Source organism: Ylistrum balloti, unplaced genomic scaffold (assembly GCF_031769215.1).
Source record: "Ylistrum balloti isolate Yb309-2 unplaced genomic scaffold, AGI_CSIRO_Ybal_v1 Utg369672, whole genome shotgun sequence".
In the NCBI taxonomy this organism is placed as follows: Eukaryota; Metazoa; Mollusca; class Bivalvia; order Pectinida; family Pectinidae; genus Ylistrum; species Ylistrum balloti.
This window is the reverse complement of record NW_026781917.1, coordinates 425,447-449,237: the sequence shown is the minus strand read 5'-3', so window position 1 is coordinate 449,237 and position 23,791 is coordinate 425,447. Positions and strand designations below refer to the sequence as shown.

The following is a 23,791-nucleotide window of genomic DNA, read 5'->3' as shown; positions in this document are numbered from 1 at the left end:
TCCATCTTTGTTGAAATCAGTCCGAGAATATGGAACACTGAAACTATGGAGTTGCGGCAGGATGACACTACAAAACAGGCTGTGGAACCTTCCAAGGACACCATACATGATCTAAGAGACGTGAACGACCTTCGGAGACTCATCCATGTGGCATCCGAGTTAAAAGATATCGACGTATGTAAGGCACAGCATATTTATAAAGATTTCATGAAACGGGCCAACCAAGACGATCTAATGAACGAGGAGGTAAGAAATATACCTACGATATATTTGCAAATGTAAATAAGAATATCACTTTTTATTGTTTTTGTTAATGATGATTATAAAATTGAATACCTCTCTGAAAATTCAGGAGAAAATCCTTCAGACCAGAAAGGATCGTTTGGAATCGCTTTCAGCGGGGACAGATATGATAAAAAAAGAACTATACGACGCCTTGGTGCAAACGAATGAGCAATATCGAAGAGATCTAGATACGTTAGAACGTAAAGATGAACAAACCCAGCGTAAGCTTCAGGAGTTAGAGAGAAAATTGAAGACAGCTCAAAAAGAGAGAGATGATGCCGTGCTGGAAAAAAACATGGCGCTAACTAGGTAATTGACCTATGTCAAAGAACAAATTAATCATTTTAGATCCCAGCCAAGCGAGTATGATAGTATCACTTTTATTGTTTCCATTTTCCCCCTTCATTTGCCTGTCCGGAAAACGTTGCCTATGCTTGTGATTCTGTGTCGAACTAAGCACGCTTTAATGATGTGTTAGCTAGCCATAAAAAATCCTGTGAAGTTTTAAGTTGAAATAACAAAAAAAGAGCAGAATAAAGAAGCTTTTGTCATTAAAGTGTCCAATTTCGTCCAAATAATGACTGTTCCATATGCACAGGTTAAGTAAGGAGATGGGAACAAAGCTGAATGAAAACAACCCCGCGATCACTGACCTTAGCGATCCGAACAGACCTACGAAACTTGGAGCAAAATACGACGAACTTTATGATAACGAATGGACTGATGCCTTGGAAAAGTTGTGTGAGGATCATGATGAAGAGACCAGCATTCGAATACTATTAGATGTTCTCAAGGTAGCTTAATATATAACTTAATACATAGTGAAAATCTACAAACATCTGCAAGCCATAAGTCTGCATGTATCAGGGCATTCGCGAAAACCAACCACCGCTGATATATTACTAATAATTGGTTAAATTAGAGTCAGGAAGGTAACTCTCTGAAAGAATGATTCCAATTCACCTTATTTATGACCATTGCACTGATATTTGCTATCCGATCTTTTAAGTCTGGCAGCGCTGGACAGTTTTTTAAACTACGTCTTTGAGAGTTAAAAATGTATATATATATAACTTCATATTTCAACATCTGTCCGTATAAAAATATTTTACAGAAATGCTACAGGGTATGTGCTGATCAGTCGGAGAAGCAGATGCTGTCACTACAGAGAGATTTACTTAACCCAGACCTCACGGTGAGTTGTATTAATCCTCCCGTTATCAGCTTTAGTTCATACTGTTGCAAGTGTTAAAGCGAAATGTTTGGGACGTTCCTTTTATAAAATATCCCATGATATGGAAGTGTATTTTCATTGTCGTTTCGAGACGTTGAATAAAGTGAAACATTCTTATCTTTACCTCATTTTTACGCATTATTAAAAAAAATTGTTTTTTAGGAAACGCCAAAACTAGCTTGGAAAGACGGTATAACCCTTGAGATTCCTAAATCAACAATGAAACAGCTGAAGGATTGCCGAAAGGAAGCATCAACAAAAGGTCCAGTAGATAAAATTGCGGTAGGTTATGACAAAATAATGGATGAAATAAGAGCGAAACGCAAAACAGCTCATACCTACCAGTAGTTTGGAAAACAAGAAAACCCTACGATTTTCTCGTTATGAAACATATTTCTGTTGCAGATGTCTTTGAACGACTATATTTTACCCCACATGGTTTTACTTGTGTATGTAAAGTTTGATTTGAAATGACAATATTTGCAACCTTCTACTGGTTTAATACTCGTACAACCTATAAGGCAATCGGATAGTGCTCAAAGTTCATTTCGGTATGAGTGTAAATGCCCATCTATATTCTTGGGTAACCATTAAAATATATGTGCCAATGTTAACTTTCAATGCAGTTAAACTGTATACAAACATAAATATAACCGATACATTAAAACAATCAGAGGTATGTTAGACAATATAAATACTTATGTTTACAAGTTAAATAGCTTGATATATTAAGTATATTGCTGTGAGAAAGTTCGCTGCTTTTGGCCCCTTGACCTGTACGACGAAGATGTATCTAGCACCTTTAGTGTTTTCAATGTATGATGCAGATTAATTCATTATTTGGGGCTACTGCATCTCATATCAAATTTGTGTTAAAGGGTGTTATTTATATATTTTGTCGTTGGTAAAATGTAACAGATACATTCATCAAGCATGTGAGATGTTTTTTTGTTTCTTAACTGTTTTTGTTCCAGTTAATGAAAAATATAAATGGTGATTATTTTCAATAGGGAAAAACTAGACTACCCTTCTAACATATGTCCATTTCATCTTAACAACAGTTTATCTGTAAGTGTCGTGAATAGAGTACAAATGTGACCCAACACTTGTTTAGTTATCACTGTCCCGTCTATTGCACTTTGTAATGTTGTGTGTTTCTTGTCTACAGGAGCACGTCATCCAACAAGGTGGGAAAACGGCGATGGCAATCCCTGTCTATATCAAGAATTGTGTTGAACTTTGTTGGCTGATGTGTATACAGGACCCACCCGTTGTTATTGGCGAGGGAGCAACTGTTGACAAAACGTTTGATTCCAACTTGTACAAGCCGTACACCAATATGGGAACTGTTGTAGCCTACAACGTGTGGCCGCCCCTTCTTCTCCATGAGAAAGGAGCTATAGTGACGAAAGGAGTCGTACAACCGATTAAAACAGAAAAAAGGAAGGAAGTACCCAGAAAGGAAACTACAGCTTCAGCTAGTTCCAACTTCAGCAAAACATACCAGCCTTCCTCATCAAACACGAGGTTGGATAATCACCATCCGACTCCAGCACAAAGATCTCCAAATCCGAGGAAGAAAGAAGAAGTTCCACAAACAAAAGATCCATGGAAAACAAGTAGCCCTCAGTCTAATCCTGCTGCCCATGTTAGATACCCATACCATCAGTCAACAACTGCAGCGTATACAAATCCTTCTCCAGTCACAAAAACGCAACCGAATGCAGTAACTCAGCGTCGAATTCCCGAGTATTCCGTGGAATTGCATCATGGTAGGAAGTATGCACGTTACAACGGCAATCTATACGATCTAAATGTGTTCATGCAGCATTTTGGGATAAAAAATGAAACTACGTTTTGAACAGTAAAAAATAACCCACATACATCACATCTTGTGGTTTGCTTGCATGAACTGTCGCATAAAAACTCTACATTCAAGTTTTGATAACAAGGAGCGCCATGAACATACTTTTCTTTTGCATATTAAACAAAATAGTAAAATAGTAAGATCAAATGAATGTTTGTTCAAATAATGCAAACTGTAAGGGATATATATGAATTAACATTGGATGTTTTTATGAGATTTCCTTGACTGGTCAGAGCTAAAAAGACTGGATGTCCCCATAATATGATATTCAAATGTCTGATTTCTTCAGACACATTGAAATGTGTTTGCGGTAGTAGGAAACTTCCATGACACGAGTTATCTCGCCTCTTTCAGAAACTGAACAAATAACATTATCAATGTATATGCTTTTTACTACTATAATAATAGCAGTTTACAATTTACATATATGAGGAAGATATACAATATCATCATCACCGCAAGGCTGTGTAAAGCCATCTGGTGGGTCTATAATGCGAACTACTACAGTTTGGTTGGGTTGCACATGTACTTTCGCGATGTCATCAATATGACATGGAACTGTTGATTAAAGCTGCTTTTAAGGTAGTACATTCCTTCAGATTTTATGGGAATAACACACTGCAATGAACACATGAAACATACATTTATATGTACACAGGTGAAAAGGTCAGGGGTCACCTGCCCGACCACGTTGGTTTGCCCTGGGTATTCCGGTTTCCTCCCACAATAAGACCCCTCGCGCGCTTACATCCGGGCCAACAAGAGTGATTAGTATAAGTTAACATAACTTGTTTCGCAATTGTTGTAAGATAAATAAAGTTTATATATATACATGTATATGTTACCACATTACTTTTACTACAAGGGTCACATGTATATAATTACCTAACGATCCAGATTTTGTAAATTTTAAGGAATTTAACATTTCGTCTCGCTTATTCCCCTATAAAATATAATTGATATAGACATATAGCATAAATATCGTTGAAATGCATAACATTGTTTTTTTTGGAAAATATTGTAACATTTATGATAGAATTATTGAATGGGATGATGTCCACGTGTCAATTTGTGTTGCATTTCTCTGCTACCTTTTTCCATGGCAATGGAACTATGTTTTTGTATGATATGTTTCCTTCTTTTTTGTATCAGGTGTTTATCCATAACATATCTTAATAATGTTTCCACACAGTTCAATCATACTGATACACCATTGTATACTTCGTGAAATATTCGTTTTGTTCTGTATGATGCCATATGTTTATGGGAAATAAATGTAATGCTTTTTAGTGTCGTATATTGCTGTTTATTGACAAAATACTATTGTTATCTGTTATATCAAATCTGGAACACGTCACAACTTAATAAATTCGGAAATGCGCTGAAGAAAAAACATGACGGATCCTTTCTAATTGTTTTTGTTATTGTCTGTATGTATTATAAAAGTGGAACGCAGATCGTTCATTTGATTTTCTTCTCAACTTCATTCGTTACGTCAGGGCAATAGATCTTGAAGGAAACTGGAATATATCGACCGAGAGAGGAAACATACGAAACGCAATGACCGAAAACCTTCCTAACACTAATCTTTCTGATAAAAAAACTGAGACCCAATCGCTTGATCAAACAAAAAGCAAATTTTGTAGTCATACAAGTGCTTCATTAAGAGACCCATGACTTATAAATGCTTTGTGCCTACTAACTAGATGGAGGTGTCTTACTTTGATACAATACCGGTAGGCGGTCTAAATCAGACCTTTATACACCTTTAAATTGGATGTCATTTGCATCTATTGCTGCTAATAATTTTGTTATATATCTAAATAAACCTTTAATTTGAAAAATAAATCCACACTCTGTCAATGATCCTTGAGCGATAACTGTTGAGAACTGCAACATTGGCTTGTTATATGTACCACACTCTGTCAATGATCCTTGAGCGGTAACTGTTGAGAACTGCAACATTGGCTTGTTATATGTACCACACTGTCAACATCCTGGCTTGTTGTTAAATGTACATATCCTTGAGCGGTAACTGTTGACCACACTCTGTCAATGATCCTTGAGCGGTAACTGTTGAGAACTGCAACATTGGCTTGTTATATGTACCACACTCTGTCAATGATCCTTGAGCGGTAACTGTTGAGAACTGCAACATTGGCTTGTTATATGTACCACACTCTGACTAAGTGACCTCTCAAAAATGGTGCTTGAAACTAATAAAACAACAAATAGGATACATCTAAGAACTAGAAGCCGGTTCGGGCGAGTCAAATTAAAAATGATTTTGTGGTAAATCATCATTATAGCATTTCTCGTGTCAAAAATACTGCTTTCACTGTGTTTGAAATTGTGAACGCAAAATTAAGCTAAAAACGTGACGTGAAAAATGCATAGCACATCCATTCTCCTATGACACCGCTCTGTATTAGCTGTCTAACACTTCCCTAGATTGTTGTTTTAGTACTCTTTACAAAATACGAACTTTACTCGTTCGGCATTAATTTTGATCGAGTTACTTCAACTTATATCAAGGCCAAGACGTCAGAACGCGAAGGTTCTTACTGCAGAAGGAAACCATGTAGTTAGGCTGGCTTCTATCTGTTTTACGCCCGTTTGGAGAGTCGAACCCATGAACCCTCGTTGAAAGGCGGATGCATTCCCACTGCAGCAACCTACCATCCAGTACGTCTTTGTGTTTTAGGCACTGACATATTCGGGATATTTTTTTCTGATAACCCAGTGGGATGATATTCAACTGGAGAATTGAAGTCGTTAGAATCGAGCAGGCAGAATATTTTTCATTATTATTATTATTTTTTTTTTTTTTTTTTGCCATTTCGCGGGTCCACCTCACGCTGTAACGTACAGTTGAAAGGACGTCTTTCTGATCTAGATAATGCTATGTTTTTGTTGTCTTTCGAGTTTTTCGAGTGAAAAATATGTTATATCTTTCCAGTGAGATTCTCAATCAATGGATTGGAGTGGCTTTGAGAGCAAAAGGTCGAAAGCATTATGAAAATGCCTGTAAAATATCTTTTAATTATTCCTTTTTCAGTAAACAAGAATGTATCCCATTCATTTAGGATATTTATTCTTATCCGTTCGAATTTGTCAGACTGACTAGATGATATGTTAATTTCAAAGCTATATCTAGCTATCGAATGCAATAAGGCTTCGAGATATTTACGGTACAACTGAATCAACCTCACCGTATCACAACTGTCCCACAAATTGGCTCACTCCATGTTTTGTTGACGAAGTCTCTTTTTTGACACGTCGTCACTGTTCTAAATAAATATTGAGATCAAGCAAATTCTAACATAGTAATTATCTGGTTGAGCTGGATTCTCGATTGTTAAAAACGGTTTTAGAAAAAAAAGAAACAGACATTTGAGAGCAATGTCGGCGGTGATCATCTTTAAACCCGTCAATCCACAGCTATGGGCAGATAACTCTTGTATAGCGAAAAGGGAAGATAAGTTAGTAAACAACAGAACTTTTTATTATGAACATTAATTACATATAACTGCTGTAAAAACAATCTATTGTAACGAATTAGAAAATTATCATTTTAAGGCGGATTTAGAAAAAAGATATGATGTATGCATTTAAAGATAAAATTATGATTACCAATTCAATGCACTTTTGTATAATTTAGTAACTACACGTTAAAGAAAATACTTTGTCAACAATTTAACTAAAGGAGTTCAGGAGAGTACACACATGGATCATGAAATAACAATTTATTTACATACAAAACAACATCAAAAACTCAGGAAACATCAAAACGAAATGAAACGAGATGAGTTTGATACACCAGGTTACAATTTTACCCGTTCTATAAACTAATCAAAGCTTAATACACATCTATGTTCCAATTATATTTCAGAATTCATCAATTTTTTCTGCGGTAATGCAATTTGTTTCAATTTATCCACGTCTTCATTTTAAAATTAGAGGATAATTCTGTTGTATTCGTTTGATTACGTCTACTACGCGGCGCCAGTAAAGCTCAATTTTTGACGCTATAGTCACAATATAGCGTAGCGAATTTCTAAACACAGTAGAATTGTCCCTATTACACGAAAACAAACAAAAAAACCATCATCTAGTCCCATCATTGTTCATAACTTCAGATATCTTGATTACCACGCTCAGAATGTGAGACACCAGTGGCATTCAAATTAAGTTGACTGTTATGGTCACGTTTATGCTAAAAAAATGTTCAATAACCAATCAAAAGTCGGGTTAAATATCGAAAAAATTGAATGATGTGTATTGATACTATTTACATATAATGATGTTTTACTTCTACGTACGAAACTGGTTTCATGTTAATGAAAAAATATTTATTGTCATCAATGCAGATGAATGGCAAATCGTTCAAGATATTTTTCGAGATTGTTAAATATCAATTAGTACTGTTCGTTCTTGTGTCCCGACATGTTAGTTTGTGTGAGCGGCTATTTTGTACCCAAACCACATTATCGTGTCATTTCAATATTTTGAACATTTTAAAGATATCTATATACAGTGTTTATCTATGTTTGTGTGTTCTGTTGTATACCTTGTTCTCATTTGAGAACGGATCTCAAATTACATTAATTCACCAAAATTTACATGGCGACTGTCGTCACTTTTACGTTTAATTTTCCGGAACGCCTGGTCTTTTTCTCTTTGTAGTCTTTCGGGACTATCCGTATACATCTTTTGTTTATTCTTATTTTGCCCTTTGTTTATTCAATTTGAGTTTAAATTAGTATTATGTTCACATGTTGGTATTTCTTGTTGTCTTTGAAATGTTCTTTATTCAACCTTTTTGGAGTTGAATCTAGATAGAATATTTATTGTTGTGTATACTATTCCTCGTATGGTAACTATAAATAACATTGTCCGAAGAGCTGCTTGTCCTGTACTTGAAGTATAAGTTTCATGTTGTCCTTTGCTAATTTAACTCTCAAAATCATTCATGACGTTAAGGTAGTAGATCCAGTAAACGATGTTGAAGATCCCGAATGACAAAGGAAACATGATGCGAGACGCAACGTCCAGGTAAAACGCATACATGACCCCAGTTCTCTTCGGGGACTTGCGCTTAATGGTGTCATCGTCCTCAACTGTTAAATGCTGGCAGTTAGAGACCCTAACGGACCCATCAATACCGACCACCGTCTAAAAAAAATACATAAAAAACCATTAATACCGTACCAAAACGTTATATATATATACATAACTTGATATATAAAACACGTTGTCTAGCTATTTTTCATACATGATATTTTCGACAATGCAGTGTTGTGCTATCGTTTGAAGCCCGATTATTAGGCGTTTTCCTGATATTCCTCTTACATCAAAACTCAGCCTGCGTACTTTTATCCGGCAATGTTTTAAAGATATTAAATACCTTTCTAAAAAAGCATCTGCAGAACATTACTAAATTAATAACGATTTCCAAAAAATGGCGGTATACCATGCTCAAATATTATTACGAGTTACTTCCCTTGCACTGGTTTTCCTTATTCTAAATCTAGTGTTCCCAAAACTTACATCTTTCTCTTTGTGATTTTCCCGATGTCGGACGCCTGATCCTTCTGGTTTTACTCCCCCGTTCGAGTTCTCAGCACCTCGCTTCCTGTCCCGTGCTAATTTAATTATCTTTTTAATAAACATCATCCCCTTTCCTGATCCCCTCCGACTGAGAACGTTTGCAATGGCAAACTCGACCAAAGCCGCTACCACAAAGACAAGACAAGCAGCCATCCAAATGTCTATGGCCTTGGTGTAGGACACTCGAGGCAGTGCGCGGTTAACACTGGAACTCTGGGTGGAGATGGTCAGGACTGACAATACTCCAAGGTTTACTCGTCCTGGCACGGAATTTACGTTCAACCAGAAAGAAACCCATGACAGCATCACAATGAGAAGGCTTGGAATGTACATCTGTATTACGTAATAGTTGATATTTCTCACCATAAAAAAGTCTGCCCTCAAAGAACTGTAGTTTCCTTTAAAATGTAATAAAGCTATCGTTAGATTGCCATGTAAAAAGTTAATAACTCAATATATATATATTATTTTAAGCGCACATGTAAGATAATATATTTCGTTGGAAAATCACCTAGTTCATCAAGTAGTTCGTTAATGTATAAATTTATAGTACAATTGTATTTCTTATATAAGACATGGTTTTTATTCTATTTAAATAAGTTTTTTGTGTTTTACATCGATTCGTAGTAATTCATGGCTTTTAGGTTATAAATTGAGCGGTATTGGTATTTAACCATCACTGACAAGGTGTTTTGTCTTTAACCGTTAAAAAGCAATATATATCACAGAGCCTTGTGTATATCGTACGACAATAACTAGTTGACAAGGTCTGAGGTCTGAAGTTGTTCGTGCTAAAGTACCGCTTCCATAGTGCCTTCTTCAGAACGTACGTACTTTAAAGTGACTTGCAGCTAGGCATGTGTGTTATTGTCCTGCATTAATACATTACGAAAGATATATTGTCTCGACCGAAAGAAGTGCTTGATACAATCTTCAAATAATGTACAGAATCAATTCCTATTTCTTAAGGCTTGTATGGGTTTTACATTACCTCGTTAGAAAGAAATAAGCTTGAGTACGTCACTACAGAACTCGTTGCATGTTAGCAACAACTCGCTGGTATGATATAGCACTATGGCGAACGCTTTGATCATATCTTGAGTTTTAAAGTATCTCTTAGGAAAGTTAAGAGCTTTTTAGTAGCTTATGAGTAAAATATGAACTGATGGTATCTCTAATCAAGGTATAAGAATGTTCTGTTATAAATTTAATAAAAAGCATCCGTACCTCTAATCTTGCTGAATGTCTCCAGATCGTAGTAGCTGTGACCTACTAGCTGGAACTGTGGCAACTCCAACCCCTTTTTTACCAACAAAGGACTGGAATTATTTGACCACTTCAACTGCAACTGGCTCTTTGTCAGTCCAACTGTGACGAAAAACAACTAGAAAGTATTTCAAGTGTGAACTAAACAATATACAAATGTTAAGTGAAACAAATTTAAAATATCAAGGAAATGAAAAATAAAAGATAAATGTAGTTCCTTTTAATTAAAACATATACAATTTTCAATTTTGGTAATTGTTATAATCCCAATATTGGTAATTAAATGATATATGAGTTTTCAAATAGTTTAAATTTTGAAAAAAAAATGTATAATCGCGATAGTGGTCATTGAGTAGATAGAGACTTTCTACCATTCAAAGATGTATTCAAATATGAAATACACTACAACCTAACAACTTAATTATGGTCAAACAAGTTTCAGTTTGTGAAGGTACCACAATTTCACGTTAAAAAATCATTTAACAGGTTTCATATTACTGACCGAAGTTCTAAGACCAATTATTGAAGCTAGTGTGATGTTTCAGTCTTTAGAAGAAAACAATTGTCCAATAATTTCATGAGTTGCACAAACATTCCAAAATCTTGTAAAATAAAATAATACTTTCAGCTTTGTTCTTCAGACCAGTGAAACACTGCTCATGTCGTTTAAAAATAAACAAATATAAATGAAATACTCACAGCTTTCCATTTTCACGGAACAGGTTTGCTGATCAAACGGATATTTACGAAGATTCATTGGACAGCTCAGCGTCAACGACAATCTAAACAGCCATTGGATGCATTATCAACAATGTTAACGTAATAGTACCTACTTTAATCATAATAGGAACGTGTTATAGTGTTGTACCACAGACTTGCTAAGTTGCAAGAACAAAGGCAATGTTAGGACCAATCGAATAACTCACTTCACAATGAAAACCGTGTACAATTTCATGTGCGTAACTTACACGGGGAGAAGGATGCAGGCGAGATAGTGGAATGTAAAGGACAATAGGGATAGACAGGATGGGGCAAATCAAGATGACAAAGAATATTACTTTGTAGTCGTTCGTTGATGAAACCAGATCATGCAATATGCTATATTTTATTACTGCTTCATAAGAACCATAAATATAAAAAAATACGTCTATCAATTTCGACTCTGTTGATTTATTTCTAATCTTATTGATGTATACGAAACATTTACCAGGAATTACATAATATTAACCCACCTGGTCGTGTAATGGACGTGCGTGGTGTTGTGGATCCGAAGCATTTTGTTTGCTGACATTACATCGTGGAAAGCTGCCCTCTTTTCGTTTGGGAAAAATATATCAGGTACCCAAAAGTTTTTCACTTTTTTCGCATCCAGTTCCACAAACTCCACGTTCTGATTAAGGAACGGCTTCACTAGTCGCGGGTCTACCCATGTCAGGTGTAAAATAACCTCAACCGTGAATTCCTGGTAAAGAAAAGTCCGGTTATTTCGTTGTAACGAATGTACAAAACTCTCACGTATAATTACATCCTTTCTATAACAATTCATCCCTTTGCAATGGTTAAACTGCATCGCACGGCTGTATTGTTAAGGACTTTTCATTGACGCCAAGTGGAAAATTTCTGTTTCAGGAATATGGAATCTATTCTTACCAGGAAAACACGGAAAATATCGTATTTGAAGTTGATAACAAACTTTCAACACTTCTGAAGAAAATTCGAAATTCATTCAGGATATTGAGATTGATTTACAATATTTGAGTGGATATTTCATTTAAGGAAAAATAGAATAGCCAGAACATCATCTAATACATGAATCAAAGGAAACAGAGCCAAACTATGATATTGTCAATGATGTGTCAATACCTACCATCTCAACTTCCGTCACGGAATCGATACTATTGATGTGAAGATCACACTCAATTACGACTGGTTCGTCTAAAATATATAATAAAATATAATAATTAAACAGATCAATAAATCAAAATTGACGATTTTTTCGTGATTTTCCTATCAGCGACTGAAATTTACAAGGTTTTAAATAACAACATTTGTAAATTAGATTAAAGTTTGTTTAATGTTTAATTCAACCCGTCACAAGGAGAATATATCTGGTCCAAAGGCACTACCATGTTAGTGTAACCCTGGTAAATACTAGCCGCAATACACCATTCGGCTAGAGAAAACTCTAGCTCGGTCTGGTGAGCGTCAGGCTAGTAAGCTAGAGGTCCCGGGTTTGAATCCTAGCGAAGACATTGAATTAAAAGACCTGTGTTACATTTACACTATTCGATCCGTTGTTCATGTTCATTAGAAACAAAAACCACCACAAGTCGGTCTACACACCTGAAATAAGGTAAGCCAAAGCTTAACATTCTGACTGAGTCGTCGCAACCTTTTTTTTTTTTAAAAAAAGTACGGTAAATAAATCTGAATAATTGATCCGAGAATAAAATTCTCTCTTAATATGGGTTAATTGTAGTATCCAAATCCATATGTCTTGTAGTTGAAATATTACCACGGAAAGAGTCGTGTTCATACAGTAAACGAAACCATTTCCTCTGATTTGTGTTTTAGTTAACAGCGATTTTTGTTCATACATGTATTTCAAAATGAAATGTATGATTCATTAGGGCTAGCACTTTGTAATGGTGTGTATGTGTGTGTGCGTGTGTGTATGTGTGTGTGTGTGTGTGTGTGTATGTACGTGTGTGTGTGTGTGTGTACGTGTGTATATATATATATATGTGTGTGTGTGTGTGTGTGTGTGTGTGTGTGTGTGTGTGTGTGTGTGTGTGTGTGTGTGTGTATGTACGTGTGTGTGTGTGTGTGTACGTGTATATATATATATATATATATGTGTGTGTGTGTGTGTGTGTGTGTGTGTGTGTGTGTGTGTGTGTGTGTGTGTGTGTGTGTGTGTGTGTGTGTGTGTGTGTGTGTGTATGTGTGTATATGTGTGTGTGAGGAATTACAATTCTGACCTTTGACGTTTTGGTTGGGCCGGTAAACATAGTTCCGGGAAGATGATATCTGGTCCACTATCTCGGTCTTCCTGAAATATAAAATAAATGGAGGTCAACATGAGGGTTACATCTATCTCTGATACCGAACATCCTGGTATCTACTCCTTTGTAGCTGCTGTTTTATCTGAGGGATTAGAATTACTGACGCTTTACTTTTTTTCTTAAAGTATAAGAAGATAATATGATACGATAATAATACTGTAAGTATACTACTTCAAAATCAACTAGATAATAACCAACAAAATAAAACAAAAACAAAACCAGGCACACACTCAAAAAAAAACATGTAAGATTTATTTGTGAAGGCGATTGCGATGACAATATATTCAGTTTCAATACAATACAACTATGATAGTGTACAATGTGACCTTTAAACATAGTCTGTACTTTTAACACACAAGTAACTTGTACCTATTCCTACGCATTTTCACTTATATATCTCTTTCATTCGGCTTACCTATTTTCAAAAGCTTTAAAACTCATGTTGTTTGGCGTTTTAAAAAATACAAGCAAAATGAAAGAAATACCATTAAAATACTACCACAAGTTTGTGCGACCTGTTTCTACCACAATAAAAACTCCGACGATGAATTGATATGTTCTGAATCCACGTGCGTTTTGTTTACAATATCAATTTAGGCATAGTGATAGGACCTGTAGCGAAATGCCACAAATCAAGGCATCTGCATGTAAAATCGACTACTTTAGAAACATGTGGAAATATTCTAATTAATTAAAAATCATATCTTATTATTAATGGGTTTATTTTCTTCTGAGAAATGAATTTATAGAAATCCATATCAAAATCAAATTATTACAAAAACAATCACAGGAGCTACTTATTGCGCGTTTTAATTTCCACGAGTACGTGAAGCGCTCTTCCGGTCAAAATCAAAGCATGTTTATACAAAATTTGAAATGATTAAATTATACCTAAGGAGTTGAATAACACCCACATATTGTGACAGAATATCATTAACATCAACATTTGTGTGTTTCTGTATCGATAACATTTATTTATGATTTTATCGCTCGTGTTTTTAGCCACACAACAGATTTCAGCTATGCTTGTGTATTCTCTAATAAACATGTATCCTATCGCGTCTATATTACTTTTACTGGTTGTTTAGATGATTACAAGTTAAAAGCGACAGCGTGGTGATTTCATCTTTGATATAATAAATGTGATATTTCAGGAAGTCTGTCGAATAAGTCTTATCATTTTTGGCCATTTATCAAATGGGAAACACAAGCTATCATTTCTTTCAAAAGAGTTTTAATATTGAAAACAAGTTCCTTCATGTTTAGAAAATAATTTAGCATAACATTTTACTTTGTATAATTTTAAGCTTGATAAGACCAAACGTCACGAAAGGTTTTGAAACACGCACAGAACTTAGGTAATTCAAAGTCTCCGACCTTGATCTCTTTTATCCTAGGAGGCACTGTATCAGCTTTGTTGTGTTGTTTTGTAACAAATATTACAACTGTTGTATTCACTTAGCGTAACACAAGGAAGAAGTTCGATGCTGAAGGTTTATCAAATAATTGAATTTATTATCATCTTTTTCAGACGTGCCTCCTTATATTGTTTCTATAGATCTTCACAAAACGAGAGGCCTACAGGTACGTGTATGTTTACAGTCAAGTTCAATGACTCAAAAATCATATCTGGCTCTTTAGCATGGCATGATTTTGCAGTTAAATAATATAAGAAGGGTTAAGAGAAAGATAATAGAATTGTGAACTCTTGCTCAGGAAACAACGTCAATAAAAACAAAGACGACAGACTAAAATAGAATATGGTAATATTTGGTCAGGTTGAAACAATAAACCAAACATGACTAAGGAAATAAATTATATTTCTCCAAAAATATCTTACTTACGCCCAACATTAAAGTCAGTTACCTAATACTTCAAACATCAAAATTACATCACACTGAGCTAAGCTCGCCAACATCAGTACCGGGTAGGTACAAGACAGCATCACACTGAGCTAAGCTCACCAACATCAGTACCTGGTAGGTACAAGACAGCATCACACTGATCTAAGCTCACCAACATCAGAACCTGGTACAAGACAGCATCACACTGAGCTAAGCTCACCAACATCAGTACCTGATACAAGACAGCATCACAATGAGCTAAGCTCACCAACATCAGTACCCGGTACAAGACAGCATCACACTGAGCTAAGTTCACCAACATCAGTACCTAATACAAGACTACAACCTTCTGAGCTAAGCTCACCAACATCAGTACCTAATACAAGACTACAACACACTGAGCTAAACTCACCAACATCAGTTCTTAATACAAGACAACATCACACTGATCTAAGCTCACCAACATCAGTACCTGGTACAAGACAGCATCACAGTGAGCTAAGCTCACCAACATCAGTACCTAATACAAGACTACAACACACTGAGCTAAATTCACCAACATCAGTTTTTATACAAGACAACAACACACTGAGTTAAACTCACCAACATCAGTACCTGATACAAGACAACATCACACTGAGCTAAGCTCACCAACATCAGTACCTAATACAAGACTACAACACCCTGAGCTAAATTCACCAACATCAGTTTTTATACAAGACAACGTCACACTGAGCTAAACTCACCAACATCAGTACTTAATACAAGACAGCATCACACTAAGCTAAGCTCACCAACATCAGTACCTGGTACAAGACAGCATCACACTGAGCTAAACTCACCAACATCAGTACCTGATACCAGACAACATCACACTGAGCTAAGCTCACCAACATCAGTACCTAATACAAGACAACATCACATTGAGCTAAACTCACCAACATCAGTACCTAATACAAGACTACAACACACTGAGCTAAGCTCACCAACATCAGTACCTGATACAAGACAACATCACACTGAGCTAAGCTCACCAACATCAGTACCTGATACAAGACAACATCACACGGAGCTAAACTCAACAACATCAGTACCTAATATAAGACAACATCACACTGAGCTAAGCTCACCAACATCAGTACCTGATACAAGACATCATCAAACTGAGCTAAGCTCACCAACATCAGTACCTGATACAAGACAACATCACAGTGAGCTAAACTCACCAACATCAGTACCTGATACAAGATTACATCACACTGAGCTAAATTCATAATAATTAGTACCTGATACAAGACTACAACACACTGAGCTAAGCTCACCAACATCAGTACCTGGTACAAGACAGCATCACACTTAGCTAAGCTCACCAACATCAGTACCTGATACTAGACAGCATCACAGTGAGCTAAACTCACCAACATCAGTACCTGATACAAGATTACATCACACTGAGCTAAATTCATAATAATTAGTACCTGATACAAGACTACAACACACTGAGCTAAGCTCACCAACATCAGTACCTGGTACAAGACAGCATCACACTTAGCTAAGCTCACCAACATCAGTACCTGATTCAAGACAGCATCACATTGAGCTAAACTCACCAACATCAGTACCTAATACAAGACAACATCACACTGAGCTAAGCTCACCAACATCAGTACCTAATACAAGACTACAACACACTGAGCTAAGCTCACTTACATCAGTACCTGGTACAAGACAGCATCACACGGAGCTAAGCTCACCAACATCAGTACCTGATACAAGACAACATCACACCTAGCTAAGCTCACCAACATCAGTACCTGATACAAGACAGCATCACACGGAGCTAAGCTCACCAACATCAGTACCTGATACAAGACAACATCACACTGAGCTAAGCTCACTTACATCAGTACCTGGTACAAGACAGCATCACACTGAGCTAAGCTCACCAACATCAGAACCTGGTACAAGACAGCATCACAGTGAGCTAAGCACACCAACATCAGTACCTGATACAAGACAACATCACACTGAGCTAAGCTCACCAACATCAGTACCTGATACAAGACAACATCACACCTAGCTAAGCTCACCAACATCAGTACCTGATACAAGACAGCATCACATGGAGCTAAGCTCACCAACATCAGTACCTGATACAAGACAGCATCACATTGAGCTAAGCTCACCAACATCAGTACCTGATACAAGACATCACACTGAGCTAAATCACAGTACCTGATACAAGACTACAACACACTGAGCTAAGCTCACCAACATCAGTACCTGATACAAGACAGCATCACACTGAGCTAAGCTCACCAACATCAGTACCTGATACAAGACAACATCACACTGAGCTAAGCTCACTTACATCAGTACCTGGTACAAGACAGCATCATACTGAGCTAAGCTCACCATTATCAGTACCTGATACAAGACAACATCACACCTAGCTAAGCTCACCAACATCAGTACCTGATACAAGACAACATCACACTGAGCTAAACTCAACAACATCAGTACCTAATATAAGACAACATCACACTGAGCTAAACTCAACAACATCAGTACCTAATATAAGACAACATCACACTGAGCTAAGCTCACCAACATCAGTACCTGATACAAGACATCATCAAACTGAGCTAAGCTCACCAACATCAGTACCTGATACAAGACAGCATCATACTGAGCTAAGCTCACCAACATCAGTACCTGATACAAGACAGCATCACACTGAGCTAAGCTCACCAACATCAGTACCTGATACAAGACAACATCACACTGAGCTAAGCTCACCAACATCAGTACCTGATACAAGACAGCATCACACGGAGCTAAGCTCACCAACATCAGTACCTGATACTAGACAGCATCACACTGAGCTAAGCTCACCAACATCAGTACCTGGTACAAGACAGCATCACACTGCTAACCAACATCAGTACCTGATACAAGACAACATCACACTGAGCTAAGCTCACCAACATCAGAACCTGATACAAGATTACATCACACTGAGCTAAATTCATAATCATTAGTACCTGATACAAGACAACATCACACCTAGCTAAGCTCACCAACATCAGTACCTGATACAAGACAGCATTACACGGAGCTAAGCTCACCAACATCAGTACCTGATACAAGACAGCATCACATTGAGCTAAGCTCACCAACATCAGTACCTGATACAAGATTACATCACACTGAGCTAAATTCATAATCATTAGTACCTGATACAAGACTACAACACACTGAGCTAAGCTCACCAACATCAGTACCTGATACAAGACAGCATCACACTGAGCTAAGCTCACCAACATCAGTACCTGATACAAGACAACATCACACTGAGCTAAGCTCACCAACATCAGTACCTGATACAAGACAGCATCATACTGAGCTAAGCTCACCAACATCAGTACCTAATACAAGACTACAACACACTGAGCTAAACTCACCAACATCAGTACCTAATACAAAACAACATCACACTGAGCTAAACTCACCAACATCAGTACCTGATACAAGACAGCATCACAGTGAGCTAAGCTCACCAACATCAGTACCTAATATAAGACAACATCACACTGAGCTAAGCTCACCAACATCAGTACCTGATACAAGACAACATCACACTGAGCTAAGCTCACCAACATCAGTACCTCAGTACCTGATACAAGACAGCATCACACGGAGCTAAGCTCACCAACATCAGTACCTGATACTAGACAGCATCACACTGAGCTAAGCTCACCAACATCAGTACCTGGTACAAGACAGCATCACAGTGAGCTAAGCACACCAACATCAGTACCTGATACAAGACAACATCACACTGAGCTAAGCTCACCAACATCAGTACCTGATACAAGACAACATCACACCTAGCTAAGCTCACCAACATCAGTACCTGATACAAGACAGCATCACACGGAGCTAAGCTCACCAACATCAGTACCTGATACAAGACAGCATCACAGTGAGCTAAGCTCACCAACAACAGTACCTGATACAAGATTACATCACACTGAGCTAAATTCATAATCATTAGTACCTGATACAAGACTACAACACACTGAGCTAAGCTCACCAACATCAGTACCTGATACAAGACAGCATCACACTGAGCTAAGCTCACCAACATCAGTACCTAATACAAGACTACAACACACTGAGCTAAGCTCACCAACATCAGTACCTAATATAAGACAACAACACACTGAGCTAAGCTCACCAACATCAGTACCTGATACAAGACAGCATCACACTGAGCTAAGCTCACCAACATCAGTACCTGATACAAGACAACATCACACTGAGCTAAGCTCACCAACATCAGTACCTGATACAAGACAACATCACACTGAACTAAACTCAACAACATCCAGTACCTAATATAAGACAACATCACACTGAGCTAAACTCAACAACATCAGTACCTAATATAAGACAACATCACACTGAGCTAAACTCAACAACATCCAGTACCTAATATAAGACAACATCACACTGAGCTAAGCTCACCAACATCAGTACCTGATACAAGACTCATCAAACTGAGCTAAACTCACCAACATCGCTACCTAACTCAAGACAACATCACACTGAGCTAAGCTCACCAACATCAGTACCTGATACAAGACAACATCACACTGAGCTAAGCTCACTTACATCAGTACCTGGTACAAGACAGCATCACAGTGAGCTAAGCACACCAACATCAGTACCTGATACAAGACAACATCACACTGAGCTAAGCTCACCAACATCAGTACCTGATACAAGACAACATCACACCTAGCTAAGCTCACCAACATCAGTACCTGATACAAGTCAACATCACAGTGAGCTAAGCTCACCAACATCAGTACCTGATACAAGATTACATCACACTGAGCTAAATTCATAATCATTAGTACCTGATACAAGACTACAACACACTGAGCTAAGCTCACCAACATCAGTACCTGATACAAGACAGCATCACACTGAGCTAAGCTCACCAACATCAGTACCTGGTACAAGACAGCATCACACTGAGCTAAGCTCACCAACATCAGTACCTGATAGAAGACAACATCACACTGAGCTAAGCTCACTTACATCAGTACCTGGTACAAGACAGCATCATACTGAGCTAAGCTCACCAACATCAGTACCTGATACAAGACAGCATCACAGTGAGCTAAGCTCACCAACATCAGTACCTGATACAAGACAACATCACACTGAGCTAAGCTCACTTACATCAGTACCTGGTACAAGACAGCATCATACTGAGCTAAGCTCACCAACATCAGTACCTGATACAAGACAGCATCACACTGAGCTAAGCTCACCAACATCAGTACCTGATAGAAGACAACATCACACTGAGCTAAGCTCACTTACATCAGTACCTGGTACAAGACAGCATCATACTGAGCTAAGCTCACCAACATCAGTACCTGATACAAGACAGCATCTCGGTGAGCTAAGCTCACCAACATCAGTACCTGATACAAGACAACATCACACGGAGCTAAATTCATAATCATCAGTACCTGATACAAGACTGCATAACACTGACCTAAACTCATACACATCATTACCTGATACAAACGGTACTGAACTCCCTTATATCAGAAGTCACCTAATACAGACTATGCAAAATCGAGCTTAGCTCACCAACATCAGTATCAGTTATCAAACGGAGCTATGCTTTATAAACATCAGTACCTTAAGAGACATATCTCTGGTACCTTACACTTGACTACACCACGTGGAGCTAAGCTTACAAAAATACAACAGCTTCAAACAAAAGTAAACTAAGAAATGTATTTATTTATAGTGGGCGTAGGTATGGTAACAAGCCCGTGACCGCAAACACAAAAGCGATATCAAGGCCAAATATCGGTGACATGAAGAAAAAATCTGATACAATTTAAACTGAAACGTTGGTTAATGAGTTAATATAAACAAAAGTTATTTTGTTTTTAAAGACAAATGAACTGTACTCTTGGGTATCAATGCTACTCGGAACCCTTTAAGTACTGGCAGGTGTCCAGGTAAATTTGCATATTCTTATGCCTAATTTGAAGGCGTCTGAGCGTGCACTGTTACCAACAAACGGTACAAAGGCATTTTTATTGTATGGTGACTTTTTGCTTTTAATGTTGATCAAACAAATAACTTTGTTGAAAATGTCAACTGGACCGGAAGTGACGTGTGTTGACGAAAATGACATATTTAACTTATCTTAGAACATGGAGTTCCGTACTTAAACATAAGACAGGTGTAAAGACGATATGTATGTAGGCGTGCATAGCGGGAGCCTATCCATCAGGTAGCCCCAGCGTAATACCACTGAAGTTCAACTTTTCATAGATCTCACTCAGCTGTCGAGAAATTTGACAAATGTTTCTCCACACAAGCACTCACATCGTTACTGTACCTCCTCTATTGATAACATATGAAGAGATTTCAATCCACTGCTACACATTTTAAACCCACTATATTATATATCACACACTTAATGAACAAACTGTGACTGACCAGTTATATACATTTATATAAACGTTTCATTTAAGATATTAATACTCACATGCTGTTTGATCGTTTGGTGCGTCCTTCCGTCGCTAACACTTCAGTGGTCAAAAACAGTTGAGTCAAGACCCACAACCAACGTATAGTGGTCAACACCTCCATTTTCTTGCAAGAAAACCAAATAGTCACATTCTTCAAAATATACTGTCAAGAATTTTAAAAGAAGCTACAGTCACTTGTGGAAGGCGCCGGCACTATACCCTACTAATAGTCATGCTCCTTAAAATAGAACCACTGTTCGTAAACTTGTACCGTGTTTTAGGCTTTCTGTAGCCGGGATGTTGAAACAAGGGAGAGAACTGCAAACGTTTGATCGGTTTTCCATAGCACGTCATCACCGAGGCTCCAGATGGATCGATTTCGGCCGTTTATATATACAATAGTTTGCAGTAAATACACTTGCCAGCGGGTTTGGAGAGGCAAGCATGGAAAATATCATATACCATTTTATTCAATTCGTGATAGAGCTACTGTTTGCTAGTGTCAAATCTTGTTAATGCATCGGTATGTTAACATAGGATTCCGGTCGACTTCCCATAGGCAGCACTGTAATAAATTTACATCCAAGTTATTTCACAAACATGTACATGTTTGTAGTATTGATAAAACCAAATTTCTGAAAGCACTTTTTTAATATATATATTTTCTTAAACTTATTTTCTCATAATGCAAATTGAATTTATGTATTCAATAAACGATAAACCTTTCTGTATGGACATGTCTAGTAATAATTGTATACACAGAGTTTACTGTTCTATCTATAGTAATAATAATTACAGGGAAAATTTAATTTAGACCAAAATCTAACAAAATTGACAATTCATCTCATTTTCAATGAATCTCTGATTCACGGGGACTGTTACGCTTGTACATCTACTCCACATTTTGTTAAACGTGATCGATATTGGCTGTTTAAAATATTGTACTTAGTTAATGAAAGTATGGACCAGTGTTCATTTAAAATAAAATTATAAACACTTAAAGAACATATACTTTGAAATTAAAACACAAAATTGCGTCGAAAACAAGCTTCATCGATCATTTTGTTATATATTTGTCATAAATTCGAAACTGACTGTCTATCAGAAAAGCAGGTAGAATTTTTATTGGAATCCGTAAAACCCAAAGGTCGTTTTCTTATGTTAATATGACTTTGTTGCTTTCGGATATAGCGCAATGACTTATTATCGACAGCAAGCTTAGCCCTTACGACCTATTAGGTAGCATACTGGTCAGAACGCCGTCCAGCAAATCAAACCGATCACGGTGACCCGTCCGCACACAAAGGCGGGTTCGATAATGTCGGCGATGATGGATGTTGTGCACAGTTTACTCTAGAAATAAAGAAGACACCGTCTGAAGATGTAGCCTGTAGTCCGGGTGTTTTGTTGCTCATAGCTTTAGACATTTACCACCTAATCATTGCTCTTGCCGAGTTTAATTTGTTTTTTTCCTGGCGGGCAATCCGTCAAAGGAAAAAGGATATTATTCATACTGTTCGATCGGATCCGAGACGGCCATATTGATATCTATCCATCATTAGCATAAGTAACGATACGTATTGTATATTATACCTAAACACCAGGAAGAATTCATAGACAAACGCTAAATATATGGATGAATGCTGGCAAAAACATGGACAAGAATTAAAACAAGTGTGAAAATATTGACGAATTTCGAGGTATTTGCGATCTCAAACATTAAAATTGTAAAATTTATATCTTTACTGCTGCAGTAATTTTGTTGATGATGTAATCACGATTGCAGCAGTTGTTGTTTTTTTAACTCTTAGCATTCGGAAGACTTTTTCGAGGTGTTGGAATTAATTTACTTGAGTATATTTTAAACTCAGTGTAGCTATTGGATGTATTTTTTTTAATATCAGAATGGTTATAAATTAAACAACACTGAAATTTATTAATACAAAACACCACTTTTATCTTGTTATCGCTTAAACATAGGAAAATAATTGTGAACAAATAAAAGCGAAAGATGTGATTGAAACACGCAATTTTTGGTGGTTATAATG

General features: G+C 37.0%; 1 protein-coding gene across 1 annotated transcript; it reads right to left on the bottom strand.

Moving 5' to 3' along the window:
• Window positions 1-7,105: 7,105 nt before the first annotated feature.
• On the bottom strand, window positions 7,106-21,864 carry LOC132562997 (glycine receptor subunit alpha-2-like). Its single transcript, XM_060227765.1, has 8 exons — window positions 21,761-21,864; window positions 13,244-13,314; window positions 12,130-12,197; window positions 11,495-11,724; window positions 10,962-11,044; window positions 10,224-10,364; window positions 8,937-9,394; window positions 7,106-8,561 (listed from the first exon to the last, which is right to left on the bottom strand). Exons 1-8 carry the CDS (start codon window positions 21,862-21,864, stop codon window positions 8,340-8,342), a joined length of 1,377 nt encoding a protein of 458 aa, XP_060083748.1. The 3' UTR covers window positions 7,106-8,339.
• Window positions 21,865-23,791: the final 1,927 nt, after the last annotated feature.

Bases quoted from the DNA above. Each gene is read 5' to 3' on its own strand.
- LOC132562997 (XM_060227765.1), bottom strand. From the start codon at position 21,864: ATGGAGGTGTTGACCACTATACGTTGGTTGTGGGTCTTGACTCAACTG. The intron at 12,198-13,243 runs GTCAGAATTGTA...TATATATTTTAG, and splicing joins GCCCAACCAAAACGTCAAAG to ACGAACCAGTCGTAATTGAG. The intron at 8,562-8,936 runs GTAAGTTTTGGG...TATTTTTTTTAG, and splicing joins AAAATCACAAAGAGAAAGAT to ACGGTGGTCGGTATTGATGG.